This window comes from Oncorhynchus masou, chromosome 28 (assembly GCF_036934945.1).
Source record: "Oncorhynchus masou masou isolate Uvic2021 chromosome 28, UVic_Omas_1.1, whole genome shotgun sequence".
NCBI lineage: Eukaryota > Metazoa > Chordata > Actinopteri > Salmoniformes > Salmonidae > Oncorhynchus > Oncorhynchus masou.
The window spans coordinates 46,523,554-46,538,987 of NC_088239.1; the positions used below are offsets into that span (position 1 = coordinate 46,523,554).

General features: G+C 48.3%; 1 protein-coding gene across 1 annotated transcript in view; it reads right to left on the reverse strand.

The window, feature by feature from the left end:
* The window catches only part of LOC135517686 (A disintegrin and metalloproteinase with thrombospondin motifs 6-like), a 121,766-nt gene that overhangs the window by 61,778 nt on the left and 44,554 nt on the right, over positions 1-15,434 (reverse strand). The window contains exons 10-11 of the mRNA XM_064942200.1: positions 11,129-11,275; positions 5,358-5,499 (exon numbers count right to left, since the gene is read on the reverse strand). Of these exons, the coding sequence (XP_064798272.1) occupies positions 5,358-5,499; positions 11,129-11,275 (289 nt within the window). The remainder of the gene's footprint in view (positions 1-5,357; positions 5,500-11,128; positions 11,276-15,434) is intronic.

The following is a 15,434-nucleotide window of genomic DNA, read 5'->3' on the forward strand; positions in this document are numbered from 1 at the left end:
GTCTCAGAGACGATAAATAAATACATGGTGTGACTTTACGTGACTTCCACGCCTCCTCTCCTGTCCCCCATCAGAACTAAAGGTGAAAGAGCCGGAGAGGGGAGAAAATACCTGGCTCTCGGCATCCCTCATATTGCTTTCCCTTAAAAGGATAGCAGACCTGGGTCAAATCGAGTTTGCACGGTTAGGAGTCACTTAGGACTATTTTCATAGGTTCCATTTCACACCGGGCAAACTAACTCAAGCTCAGCTGAAATATTTGGATGTGTGAGACCGATATATCTGACCCAGGTCTGACGGATTGAGCCCTGCGCTTTGGACTCAGTTCAATCCTGAGAGACGATATTCCAAAGGATCAGACCATGTTACTCATGTGTTGAAGGACAACTTACGCCTGGTCACGTTCACCTATCCGGACCCTCAACAGAGAGGCGGCAGAGAGTCAGGTCACAGGAACCACTGTTAACCAGTTACAGGAAATCACTCTGGCAACATAAGAGCCGCTCAAACTGTACCTCAGAGAGGAGAGCGTCACAAGGAGCAGGGATTTGTAGACATAACAACAACAACAACCACGCTTTGTCTGACAGGAAGTTTGAAAACAAACAACTTCTTCTGTTTCTGCAATTTATCCATCTTATCTCCTTGCTCTTACAACAGCGGCAGAGAGAGATATATATATATATATATATATATAGAATCCCAGTCAGACTCTCGTCTGGAATGAATAAAATTGTATAAGTGAATGCGTGTAACAAGGACAGCGCTGCATAACCCTGCATTAGATTTCCCATTAAACCTCTACGGTTCCCCCTCCGAACGCTCCACTTCAAAGGCTTTTTACTGGATAACTGTGTTACGGTGGAGGAAAAGAGGAGCAGCGTCACGAAGAAGAGTTACGGCCCTGAGCCCAGGTTCTGACCCCACGGGTCAGTAAATAAGGTCCAGGCCCGGCTGGTCTCCACTGGTCTCTGCTGCTGCTAGACGCGATAGATGAAATAAAGCTGCAAACTGTCACTCTGAGTCTGCCCTGTCTCGCTGCACCACTCCCAGCTGCTTTCAATAAGCCCCCCCCCCTTCTGCCCCCCGCTAACCCCTCACTGCCCCCCCACCCCCACCACATAAAGCCTCACCCTCCCTCCTCTCTGGCTTCCCCACCATTCCCGTTCAGAGCCGGCTGAAAGGTCAGAAGGAGAACCGGGTATGGATGGACATGTGACCCAGACCTGGTCCGGCAGATTCATGCTAACAGAGAGGATGCGGGAGGGTTGGCGAAGGGTTAAAGAGAGCAGGGGATCAGGGAGGCCCGCCAGTAACTTAGACGTCACTTAGCCGTTTTTCCTCTCCTCCTCACCTTGCGACTGAACTGAGGACGAGCAACGCGATGGAGTGTTCGGGGGGGGGGTTAGTGGCAGTTTGGTTGTAAGTGACGTTCTCAATGTTATTACTCGTATAACTTAGCTTGACACTTTGTGTCCGCCCCCCCGGTGTGGCCGCGAAACGAACGTCTTCCCTGTTTCACGCTGAGATCTGACCTCTGTGACGTCATCGCCCTTTCCGGGCCAAAAGGTATCTCCTGCCCTTCCCGGTGACTCCGACGTTCTGAGAGTCCGTTAGAAACGAGTCCAACAACAACAACAACAAACGTATTTTATGTTATTCCACGGGAGCAAACGTGTGGCCAAACTGCCCGCCATTCTGTCCTTTCCTTTCAGTGCAAGCAACAGTCCAACTTTTTCCACGGGGCTGTTTGTTCCTATTAGAACCCACTACAGCTGTAGGGTAAGAGGACTGGTGGAAAGAGAGACCAGTTGAGAAGCAGGACACTAACAAACCACCGCAACCATAACAGTGATTGTAAAGTGCTGCTGTGCCTCTCTTCCTCCTACACATCTTTTAGTTGTCCTCTTTAGTCTTCAATGGCACTAAAGCAGGGCCTGCTCTGCTCTGTGTGTCTCTACAGGGTAACCGTATCCCAAAGACGTCTCCTTACAGTACATCACCTCCGAAAGCAAGCACTATCAAGTCATAGATCCTTTCATTGTTTCTATGGCTACATGGGTCCAATCAGCAAGCTCTAAACTATAGACAACTCTTTATCAGACAGCTGGCTGGCTGAGTGAAACAGACCTGGCTGTCAGAATCCATAACCCTACTAGTTGAAAGACTACATTCTAATGCTGTGGACGCAGCCGAGGCACAGAGCAGCACAGCTGAGCCAGGCTGTGGAGGAATGCTCTCCTTTCAGAAATGGCTGTCTTTCATGCTGATCTAAAACCACAATTATGAGCTTAAGAGCCAAAATGACAGGGTTTGATTTGGGGCCCGTAGTAATCTGCTGTCAGATATTTCTTTCAATGAAACAAAATAAACTCTCTTGATCTCTTTTTTTGTGTTGTGTCCGTATTGGTTCATTAATTCTTTGTGGCTTTCATTCAACATCTCCTGTGTCTGTGGCTTGGTTCAGTTCTCTCTCTGCTCGTGTCTCTTTATTTACCTTGGGTTGTTATTCTTCATGGTGGTGGTAGGGAGGTAATGATTTTATTTCACGAAACTGTGGTGTGTGTGTGTGTGTGGGTGTGTGTGTGTGTGTTTGTGTGTAAACCTCCCTCCCTCATCCATCACTTTAAGATTAGGTTAGTGAGATATGCGGCACACCCATCCCAGGTGCTAAGAAAACAATTATGTTTCCTTAGGATGATAAGAAGATAACACCCTTAACCCCTGACTAAGAAGATAACACCCTTAACCCCTGACTAAGATGATAACACCCTTAACCCCTGACTAAGAAGATAACACCCTTAACCCCTGACTAAGAAGATAACACCCTTAACCCCTGACTAAGAAGATAACACCCTTAACCCCTGATTAAGAAGATAACACCCTTAACCCCTGATTAAGAAGATAACACCCTTAACCCCTGACTAAGATAACACCCTTAACCCCTGACTAAGAAGATAACACCCTTAACCCTTGATTAAGAAGATAACACCCTTAACCCCTGATTAAGAAAATAACACCCTTAACCCCTGATTAAGAAAATAACACCCTTAACCCCTGACTAAGAAGATAACACCCTTAACCCCTGACTAAGAAGATAACACCCTTAACCCCTGACTAAGAAGATAAATCAAATCAGATCAAATTTTATTTGTCACATACACATGGTTAGCAGATGTTAATGCGAGTGTAGCGAAATGCTTGTGCTTCTAGTTCTGACAATGCAGTAATAACCAACGAGTAATCTAGCTAACAATTCCAAAACTACTACCTTATACACACAAGTGTAAAGGGATAAAGAATATGTACATAAAGATATATTAATGAGCGATGGTACAGAGCGGCATAGGCAAGATGCAGTAGATGGTATTGAGTACAGTATATACATATGAGATGAGTATGTAAACAAAGTGGCATAGTTTAAAGTGGCTAGTGATACATGTATTACATAAAGATCCACACAGGCAGCATCGTGAAGAAGGCGCAGCAGCGCCTCTTCAACCTCAGGAGGCTGTAGAAATTTGGCTTGTCACCAAAAGCACTCACAAACTTCTAGATGCACAATCGAGAGCATCCTGTCGGGCTGTATCACCGCCTGGTACGGCAACTGCTCCGCCCACAACCGTAAAGCTCTCTAGAGGGTAGTGAGGTCTGCACAACGCATCACCGGGGGCAAACTACCTGCCCTCAAATCAAATCAAATTTATTTATATAGCCCTTCGTACATCAGCTGATATCCTCCAGGACACCTACACCACCCGATGTCACAGGAAGGCCATAAAGATCATCAAGGACAACAACCACCCGAGCCACTGCCTGTTCACCCCGCTATCATCCAGAAGGCGAGGTCAGTACAGGTGCATCAAAGCAGGGACCGAGAGACTGATAAAGAGCTTCTATCTCAAGGCCATCAGACTGTTAAACAGCTACCACCAACATTGAGTGGCTGCTGCCAACACACTGACTCAACTCCAGCCACTTTAATAATGGGAATTGATGGGAATTGATGTAAAATATATCACTAGCCACTTTAAACAATGCTACTTAATATAATGTTTACATACCCTACATTATTTATCTCATATGTATACGTATATACTGTACTCTATATCATCTACTGCATCTTTATGCAATACATGTATCACTAGATAACACCCATAACCCCTGACTAAGAAGATAACACCCTTAACCCCTAAGAAGATAACACCCTTAACCCCTGACTAAGAAGATAACACCCTTAACCCCTGACTAAGATGATAACACCCTTAACCCCTGACTAAGAAGATAACACCCTTAACCCCTGACTAAGAAGATAACACCGTTAACCCCTGACTAAGAAGATAACACCCTTAACCCCTGACTAAGAAGATAACACACTTAACCCCTGACTAAGAAAATAATACCCCTGACTAAGAATATAACACCCTTAACCCCTGACTAAGAAAATAATACCATTAACCCCTGACTAAGAAGATAACACCCTTAACCCCTGACTAAGAAAATAATACCATTAACCCCTGACTAAGAAGATAACACCCTTAACCCCTGACTAAGAAAATAATACCCTTAACCCCTGACTAAGAAGATAACACCCTTAACCCCTGACTAAGAAGATAACACACTTAACTCCTGACTAAGAAAATAATACCATTAACCCTGACTAAGAAGATAACACCCTTAACCCCTGATTAACACCATTTGATATACAGGAGCTAATGGCAGCTTGGCACAACAGATGTGCTCCTCTCCTGTTACCTGATCACTACCAGAGCCCCTGCTTCACTAGCATTATCACTAATGTTAAATGCAGGATCAACCGTTGTTGGATTCAATTAACAAAGCATTTTCCATGAACAAAGCATTGTCCTCCATTGCAGAGGAGAGAGACGGTGTGCATACCACAGAGGAGAGAGACGGTGTGCATACCACAGAGGAGAGAGACGGTGTGCATACCGCAGAGGAGAGAGATGGTGTGCATACCACAGAGGAGAGAGACGGTGTGCATACCACAGAGGAGAGAGACGGTGTGCATACCACAGAGGAGAGAGACGGTGTGCATACCACAGAGGAGAGAGATGGTGTGCATACTGCAGAGGAGAAAGAGGGTGTGCATACCGCAGAGGAGAGAGACGGTGTGCATACCGCAGAGGAGAGAGACGGTGTGCATACCGCAGAGGAGAGAGACGGTGTGCATACCGCAGAGGAGAGAGACGGTGTGCATACCGCAGAGGAGAGACGGTGTGCATACCGCAGAGGAGAGACGGTGTGCATACCGCAGAGGAGAGAGACGGTGTGCATACCGCAGAGGAGAGAGACGGTGTGCATACCGCAGAGGCGGAGAGACTCAGGTTTCTTACCCCATATTTGCACTGTCGGGAGGAAGCTCCATACTGGAAGCGACACTGCTCGTCTGCGTCGTACACCTGCCCCGGGACCACTGTTGGGTACAGGAAGTCTCGTTTCAGAGGTTCATTGTCCAGACACGTCCCCCGACCTGAGCTGTCAAAAAAACAAACCTACAATAGGATTGTTTCTTACACACCACACCCGCAGAGCCTACCGCGCGGATTCCCAAAGACATCCTCCAGTCTTAATGGACTAATCAAGGGCATGATGTTAAGTTGACTCAGATGTGCTAGTGTTGGAATGTGTCATATGAGTGGAACGGCTCTGGGTACTCAAGGAGAGGTTTGGGGAAAACCGGGCAAAGTATAGAGGGTAGCTACTAGGTACTGGCGTTCACAAAGCAGTCCTCCAGGATAGAAGATCACTGGTTTGGCAACATCAAATAAATTGTTTCATTTAGAGGGCATCTCTCAACCTGTATTGTACACAATTCCAGCACAGTGACTGATGGCACAACAACTGATGGCATGACATTGGCATGAGACGCAAACAGAGTTTATGCCAACCCCGGGACACACCGTCCCACTAACACTTGTCGCATCGCCGTGTACGTCTTCAGTAGCCTCTAACCCCACAACCCTATAGACGGAGTGGAGAGGAAGAGGAGGTCAAGAAAATACATGTAAAGGCGAGGAACAACAAAGCAAAGAGAAGAGACCATGAAAACCCAAACTGCAAGCAGTGTCTGTCTGCCTGTCTGTCTGTCTGTCTGTCTGCCTGCCTGCCTGCCTGCCTGCCTGCCTGCCTGCCTGTCTGTCTGTCTGTCTGTCTGTCTGTCTGTCTGTCTGTCTGTCTGCCTGCCTACCTGTCTGCCTGCCTGCCTGTCTGTCTGTCTGCCTGTCTGTCTGCCTGCCTGCCTGCCTGCCTGCCTGCCTGTCTGTCTGTCTGTCTGTCTGTCTGTCTGTCTGTCTGTCTGTCTGCCTGCCTGCCTGTCTGTCGGTCTGTCAGAAACTCGATGCGCTATGCTTATTTGGCACTGTGACTCCGCCACACGTATGGGATCCACGGAGAAGCCAATAAAACGACAGGAGGAGAGAAAGAGAGAGAAAAACTCTGAGTGGGCCGCAGGTCACCAGTCCTGAGCTGGAACTCTGTTTAGTCTGTTTTGTCATAATAGAAATATGTCTGCCGCACAAAGAACTCACTCTGAAAACACACACACACACACAACAAACACACACAAACACACAAAAAGACTGCAATTTTGTATTCTGTTTTAGCTACTTTTCTACTCTGCCCAAGAAAATATAAATACTAAAAGTGTGGCCAAGAAAGCAGGCAGGACAGACAGAGCAGCTTTTGTTGGGTTGGTTGTGTGTGTTTATTCTGGGTTGGTTGTGTAGCTTGTTTTAGATACGGTGGTGTTGCTGAACGGATGCTTCTCTGTTCTCTCCCTGTCCCCCTGTCCGCTCTGAGGGCAGACGACTGGCTCATACTATTACTATCCTGCTATTTATTTCACTACTTATACTACTACTGGTACTATAACGAATACTGGTACTGTTACTATTCTTGTCCCTCGAAATAATAAGACGGCTCAGAGAGAGAGAGAGACAGAGAGGAGAAGGAGAGATGAGAGAGAGAGGGAGAGAGGGAGAGGGAGAGAGGGAGAGAGACAGGGAGAGAGACAGAGGGAGAGAGGGAGAGAGAGAGACGGAGAGAGAGAGACAGAGGGAGAGAGGGAGAGAGGGAGAGAGGGAGAGAGAGAGACGGAGAGAGAGAGAGAGACGGAGAGAGGGAGAGGGAGAGAGAGAGAGAGGGGGAGGGAGGGACAGAGAGAGAGGGACAGAGAGAGGGAGAAGGAGAGATGAGAGAGAGAGGGAGAGAGGGAGGAGAGAGGGAGAGAGGGAGAGAGAGAGACGAGAGAGAGACAGAGGGAGAGAGACGGAGAGAGAGAGATGGAGAGAGAGAGAGAGGGAGAGAGAGGGAGAGAGAGGAGGAGAGAGAGAGACAGAGAGAGAGAGACAGAGGAGAGAGGGAGAGAGAGAGACGAGAGAGACAGAGAGAGAGAGGAGAGAGAGGGAGAGAGAGACAGAGAGAGAGAGAGAGAGAGGGAGAGGGAGAGAGGGAGAGAGACAGAGGGAGAGAGGAGAGGGAGAGGGAGAGAGGGAGAGAGACAGAGGGAGAGAGGGAGAGAGAGAGAGGGAGGGAGAGAGACGGAGAGAGAGAGAGACGGAGAGAGGGAGAGGGAGAGAGAGAGAGGGGGGGAGGGAGGGACAGAGAGAGGGGGACAGAGAGAGGGAGAAGGAGAGATGAGAGAGGGAGAGGGAGAGAGACAGAGGGAGAGAGGGAGAGAGAGAGAGAGAGAGAGAGAGACAGAGGGAGAGAGACGGAGAGAGAGATGGAGAGAGAGAGAGAGACGGAGAGAGAGAGAGAGAGAGGGAGAGAGAGAGAGAGAGAGAGAGAGAGAGAGAGAGGGGGAGGGAGGGACAGAGAGAGAGGGAGAGAGGAGAAGGAGAGAGAGAGAGAGAGGGAGAGAGGGAGAGGGAGAGAGACAGAGGGAGCGAGGGAGAGAGACAGAGGGAGAGAGGGAGAGAGAGAGACGGAGAGAGAAAGACGGAGAGAGGGAGAGGGAGAGAGAGAGAGAGAGAGAGAGGGGAGGGACAGGAGAGAGGAACAGAGAGAGGGAGAAGGAGAGATGAGAGAGAGAGGGAGAGAGGGAGAGAGAGAGAGACGGAGAGAGGGAGAGGGAGAGAGAGAGAGAGAGGGAGGGGGAGGGAGAGAGGGACAGAGAGAGAGGGACAGAGAGAGAGACGGGAGAGGGAGGGAGAGAGACATAGAGAGAGAGAGAGAGAGAGAGAGACAGAGAGAGGGAGAGAGAGAGAGAGAGACAGAGAGGGGGAGAGGGAGAGAGAGAGAGGGTGAGAGAGAGATTGAGTGATTGAGTGATTGAGTGAAGAGAGGGGAGCTAGCGGAGGAGAGAGAGGAAGGAGGGAACAGAGTGAAACAGAGGGGGAGAGAGAACGCATCCCTCTTTTTAGGAGTGAACTAGAGATCTGTGTAACGGTAGTCTCCTTCTCCATCTTCATCAGATGTTGGGACAGTCCGATCCAATTAACCGTTTTAACTACAACTTTGCTCATCAGTAGGAGCTACACTGAAGTGAGCTATCAAATTATTTCAAAACACAAAAACACCACAATCAAAGTTAAATAATCTCCTCTGTACTTTGCAGATTGGCCAGAGGCAGCCAGGAGCCTTTGGCCCCCACCAGATGATCAGACAGCACATCTAATAGGAAACCATACTCAACTCAGCTAAAGCATGTCCACCAACCGGAGAGGAGAGGAAGAACACTGGAGCTCAGGCCCTGTGTAGTATAACATTTCACCTCTTCAATTGACCCTTTTACTCTTTCTCTCTATCTCCCTCTTCCTTTCTCCCTCCTTTCTCTTTCTCCCTCCCCTTCCCCTCTCTCTTTCTCTCTATCTCCCTCTTCCTTTCTCCCTCCTTTATCTTTCTCCCTCCCCTTCCCCTCTCTCTTTCTCTCTATTTCCCTCTTGCTTTCTCCCTCCTTTCTCTTTCTCCCTCCCCTTCCCCTCTCTCTCTCTCTCTTCTCTCTCCTCTGTAGTGGAATAATCCTTTTCCTTGGAGAGGTCTGTCTCACCAGAGAGAGCCTAGCTCTGGTCAGCTGAGCTCCCCTAAGACCTACCCTCCCGGCCCACTACATCAACCCACACCCCGGCAAACCAGGTCTGGGGCAGACTCCACCGTTTATTGCTTCGGGGAGAGATCAAATAGTCTGATGTTTAAATATAGAAAAGTATTACTTGACAGAGTCCAAGCAGCTTCCTGTCCTCTGGGAAAAGCCAAGTTCGTTACACTGTCAGAGAGGAAATCTCTTCAAATCAGAAGAGGAAGCATCGCCGGATCCTAAACCCCTGCCTCGGTCAGCCGTGTTAAGACTAGATATTAACGAGATGAAATGAACATTGAAATCGTGTGATTTTAAGACTTGGGGTCGAGATTCAATCTGATCACCCCTTTTCGGCTACAAAGGTTCTGCATTCACACTAAACACTGCATATGTCGGCTCAATCAGATTATGACTAACGTACGGATTGAATCGAGGCCTAGATATTGCTTCAATAGAAAAGTGCACCATTTTTGGCCGGTGGCCACATTGGAGTGAACTCCATGTCGTATATCTATTGTGAATATAACTAGGCTAAAAGTTACAGAACTATTGATTTATGGCATACTGGCAAGAGAACCACGCAGAGTAAACTGTGTTTGAACTATGTCTGCATTCATAAACCATTCTTTAGAACCCAAACGACCAGCCACATATTGCACCAGCAACCCAGTATAGAAGCCAAGGCCGCAGCCAAAGTTGTTTACTTGGCGAGAAGAAACGTGTGGCATATCCAAAAGACTGCCGGAGGGAGAGAACCCGGGGAGGGTAACGTCTAGTTCACAGGCAGAACCTCCCAGGACAAAAGGCAAGACATCACAAATGAAAAGGCAGAGTGGAAAAGACACAAAGACGAATTCACCCACAACAGAATTTCCGAGGAGAAGAAGAAAAAGGAACAGCACAAAACAGGGGGGGGGTCACGCCAATGTGAGCAAAAATGTTCAGCCTCTCTGCACTTTGGTCTGAAAAGAGGGCTAGACTCTCAGGTGATCCAACCGTGAGAAAAGACGGCCAGCGTGGGGATGTCCAGAAACCGTAGCGAGGCTGTGTGGCACTGTGAGAAGTTGGTACGTGTGATATGTCTACATCTATGTGCCAATGCTACTTGGTGCTGCTAGCTAATGTCTTTCCTCGTCTCTCCTCGTCTCTCCTCTCCTCGTCTCTCCTCTCCTCTCCTCGTCTCTCCTCTCCTCTCCTTGTCTCTCCTCTCCTCGTCTCTCTCCTCTCCTCGTCTCTCCTCTCCTCTCCTAGTTTCTCCTCTCCTCGTCTCTCCTCTCCTCTCCTCGTCTCTCCTCTCCTCTCCTCGTCTCTCCTCTCCTCGTCCTCGTCCCTCTCCTCGTCTCTCCTCTCCCTCGTCTCTCCTCTCCTCTCCTCGTCTCTCCTCCCTCCTCCTCTCTCCCTCGTCTCTCTTCTCCTCGTCTCTCCTCTCCTCGTCTCCTCTCCTCGTCCTCCTCCCTCGTCTCTCCTTTCCTCTCCTCGTCTCTCCCTCTCCTCTCCTCGTCTCTCCTCTCCTCTTCTCGTCTCTCCTCTCCTCGTCTCTCCTCTCCTCGTCTCTCCTCTCCTCTCCTCGCCTCTCCTCGTCTCTCCCGACTCGGGAAGGCTTTCACCAGAGAGCACGCTCTGACAACCAGGGCCATCGTTCTCCCGACACGCACGCTGAAAACCATTCGTTGGGTTAACAAGTTGAGGGCCTTCAAGGCCAAGCTGCTTTGTTTTCTATGGACGCTGTCTGACGAGAGGATTTGTTTAATACTTCTAAACCCAGACTCTATCTGTTATCATCTGCCGGTTCTGAGGGGCACTATTTGAAATAAATGAAGAATATCCCTCTTTACAGAGGCAAGAAAACAAACCTATCTGTTATTCAAAGCACGGAGAGACAGGCGATTCTGAAGAGGAGGACGAGTGTAGGATTTCTGTGTCTGTCCCAAATCCCCGGCTCAATGTTTGGACGGCTGGAAGGCTATCCGTGTCTTTTCACCTACTCAGGACGTTTCTGGTTGGTTCAGGATATGTACAAGAGTTTCAATAGGTGGTTTTTAACTGGGAATAAACTGAGATAGGCGGTGCCCCTCTTCCACTTACTCGAGGAAGCTGGTGATATAGTCCTTACTGCAGGCCGACCAGGAGAAGGGGTTGGTGTTAGCTGTGATGTGGGCCGCCATCAGCTTGGCGGCCTCGTGGCCTTTAGTCCCACATGAGTTTCCTATTCCATCATGGTTCATCCCGAAACTGTAAGACACAAAATGGAGGACAGAGAGGAGGGCAGGTAAAACACGGAGTAAGATGGAATCAAGACAGTGATCTAAGGCCAGTTGCAGGTTAAGTTAAGGAGTGGGGGAGGATCAACTGATCCTAGATCTGTGCCTTAGGTCAGCTTCTACCCAGATTGGCTCAACATCCCATTCAAAGGGAGATTGGTGGTGTCATGGAGGGAGAAATCTACTGCAGGTGATGTGTGTAAATCAGTCATAGATTCTAATACTGCGGGTGAGGTGTGTGAATCAGTCAGATAGATTCTAATACTGCGGGTGATGTGTGTGAATCTGTCAGATAGATTCTAATACTGTGGGTGATGTGTGTGAATCTGTCAGATAGATTCTAATACTGTGGGTGATGTGTGTGAATCTGTCAGATAGATTCTAATATTGCGGGTGATGTGTGTGAATCCGTCAGATATATTCTAATACTGCGGGTGATGTGTGTGAATCAGTCAGATATATTCTAATACTGCAGGTGATGTGTGTGAATCAGTCAGATATATTCTAATACTGTGGGTGATGTGTGTGAATCAGTCATAGATTCTAATACTACGGGTGATGTGTGTGAATCAGTCAGATCGATTCAAATACTGCGGGTGATGTGCGGGAATCAGTCAAACAGATTCTTCCTTGAGGTTTGGCTGAAATGTTTAGGTACCTCTGAAAGAATGAATCTCTACCTTTACATTATTTTATACCTCATCTCTAGGCTTTGAGAGGGTGAGAGAGAGGTAGAGAGGCTATGGGATAGTTAGAGAGAGGTAGAGAGGCTATGGGATGGTTAGAGGATAGTTAGAGGTTAGAGGTAGAGAGGCTATGGGATGGTTAGAGAGAGGTAGAGAGGCTATGGGATGGTTAGAGAGAGGTAGAGAGGCTATGGGATGGTTAGAGAGAGGTAGAGAGGCTATGGGATGGTTAGAGAGAGGTAGAGAGGCTATGGGATGGTTAGAGAGAGGTAGAGAGGCTATGAGGCTATGGGATGGTATGGGGTGAGAGAGGTAGAGAGGCTATGGGATGGTTAGAGAGAGGTAGAGAGATGGGATGGTTAGAGAGAGGTAGAGAGGCTATGGGATGGTTAGAGAGCGGTAGAGAGGCTATGGGATGGTTAGAGAGAGGTAGAGAGGCTATGGGATGGTTAGAGAGAGGTTATGGGATGGTTAGAGAGAGGTAGAGAGAGGGATGGTAGAGAGGCTATGGGATGGTTAGAGAGAGGTAGAGATGCTATGGGAGAGAGGTGGTTGGGATGGTGAGAGAGAGGTAGAGAGGCTATGCTATGGGATGGTTAGAGAGAAGTAGAGAGGTTATGGGATGGTTAGAGAGAGGTAGAGAGGCTATGGGATGGTTAGATGGTTAGAGGTAGAGATGCTATGGGGTGGTTAGAGAGAGGTATAAAGGCTATGGGATGGTTAGAGGCTATGGGGTGGTTATGGTGGTTAGAGAGAGGTAGAGATGCTATGGGATGGTTAGAGAGAGGTAGAGAGGCTATGGGATGGTTAGAGAGAGGTAGAGATGCTATGGGGTGGTTAGAGAGAGGTAGAGAGGCTATGGGATGGTTAGAGAGAGGTAGAGATGCTATGGGATGGTTAGAGAGAGGTAGAAAGGCTATGGGATGGTTAGAGAGAGGTAGAGATGCTATGGGGTGGTTAGAGAGAGGTAGAGAGGCTATGGGATGGTTAGAGAGAGGTAGAGATGGGTTAGAGAGAGGTAGAAAGGCTATGGGATGGTTAGAGAGAGGTAGAGATGCTATGGGATGGTTAGAGAGAGTAGAAAGGCTATGGGATGGTTAGAGAGAGGTAGAGATGCTATGGGATGGTTAGAGAGAGGTAGAGATGCTATGGGATGGTTAGAGAGAGGTAGAGATGCTATGGGATGGTTAGAGAGGTAGAGATGCTATGGGATGGTTAGAGAGAGGTAGAGATGCTATGGGATGGTTAGAGAGAGGTAGAGATGGGATGGTTAGAGAGAGGTAGAGATGCTATGGGATGGTTAGAGAGAGGTAGAAAGGCTATGGGATGGTTAGAGAGGGCTCCGTAACATCTGGTGTAGAGGGGACTAGAGGTCAGGGGTCAGTCTCTGTCTGGAGAGCTGAAGGAACCAGAGGGTTTTAACCACCACCCTGATGCTGCCTGTCTGTCAATCAATCACCAGCTACAGTCCAGACCGGTCAGGTATATGCAGCCAGCTACAGACCCGGGAGGAGGGAGGTGGGGAGAGACCAGGGCCAAACTCTCTACGTTCTCAATGAGACAGGGGGAAAGAGAGTGAAAAGGGAGAGCGGGAGAGGAAGAGAGTGAGAGAGAGAAAGACAGAGACAGAGAGCGAGAGAAAGACAGAGAGAGAGAGCAAGAGAGAGAGAGAGAGAGAGACAGAGAGAGAGAGAAAGACAGAGAGAGGGAGAGAAAGACAGAGAGAGAGAGAAAGACAGAGAGAGAGAGACAGAGAGAGAGAGAGAGAGACAGACAGAGAGAGAGAGAGAGAGAGAGAGAGAGAGAGAGAGAGAGAGAGAGAGAGAGAGAAAGACAGAGAGAGAGATGTAAAAAGAGGTTCAACCCACACTCAATTCACCCTCCCCCTAAACCTCCTTAACAGAAAGAAAGGCTGCCTTCTGCTGCCCAACTATTCAATTTCTGACTGAACACTGGACTGGCTGCATATAAATCATTTGAACAATTCATATTTTTTTTCTTCCCAAAACATTGTCTGTCGGAATATCGCAACGAAAGAAAAGCTTGTGTTACGGCAGGAAGCCGAGGCTTACTTTTCCTGACCGTCCAAAAGCACAAATCAGTATGTAATGTATATAACAAACCAACCACATCGCAAGGCCCCGGCCTGTTTTTCTAAGCCTGGCGTTTATGACATTTTACCCTACTCTGGAAATAAATCAGCCGTCCTGAAACTGTGTCGCAACATTTCTTTTATTTTTTTTTATTCATACATCCTCTCCTTGCAGGGACTATTTTTACAACTGCCCCACAACAGAAGCAGACTCGAGACATAATAAAGGAAATGGCCATCTCTGTGAACCGTAGACCAATACATCATCATTATTTACATTTATATTCAGGAGGTATGCGGACACTGTCATTAGCATGAGCAAATATGTAGAGATACAGTACAGGGTGTCTGCAGAGGGGAGCGTAGCTACACACAGACAGATTTGGCAACCCGACCCAAAGCTCTGGTACTTCTTCCAGAATAGTAGACTCTCTCTGTGTAGGAATATACACGACATGGCCAAAAGTAGCCCCTTCAAATTAGTGGATTCGGCTATTTCAGCCACAGCCACTATTGACAGGTGTATAAAATCGAGCACACCGCCATGCAATCTCCATAGTCAAACAGTGGCAGTAGAACGGCCTTACTGAAGAGCACAGTGACTCAACGTGGCTGGCACCTTTCCAACAAGTCAGTTGGTCAAATGTCTGCCCTGCTAGAGCTGTCAACGGTCAACTGTAAGTGCACTTATTGTGCAGTGGAAACGTCCAGAAGCAACGGCGGCTCAGCCGCGAAGTCGCCAGCCACACAAGCTCACAGAACGGGACCGGCGAAAGCTGAAGCGAGTAGCGCGTCAGCACAAGAACTGTTTGTCGGGAGCTTCGTGAAATGTGTTTCCATGGCCGAGCAGCCGCACACAAGCCTAAGATCACCATACGCAATGGTAAGGGTTGGCTGGAGTGGAGTAAAGCTCGTCGTAATTGAACTCTAGAACAGTGGAAACACGTTGATCAATCGCTTCACCGCCTGGCAGTCTGACAGACTAATCTGGGTTTGGTGGACGCCAGGAGAACGCTACCTGCGTGAATGCAAAGTGCCAACTGTAAAGTTTGGTGGAGGAGGAATAATGGTCTGGGGCTGTTTTTCATGGTTGGGCTAGGCCCCCTTCGTTCCAGTGAAGGGAAATCGTAACGCTATAGCATACAATGATATTCTAGACGATTCTGTACTTCCACCTTTGTGGCAACAGTTTTGGGAAGGTCCTTGTTTCATCATGACAATGCCCCGTTCACAAAGCGAGGTTCATAAACAATTATGTACTGTTATGGACTGGCCACCCCTCAGCCTGGTTCCTCTCCACCCAGCACAGCCGCAGCAATGTTGCAACATCTAGTGGAAAGCCTTCCCAGAAG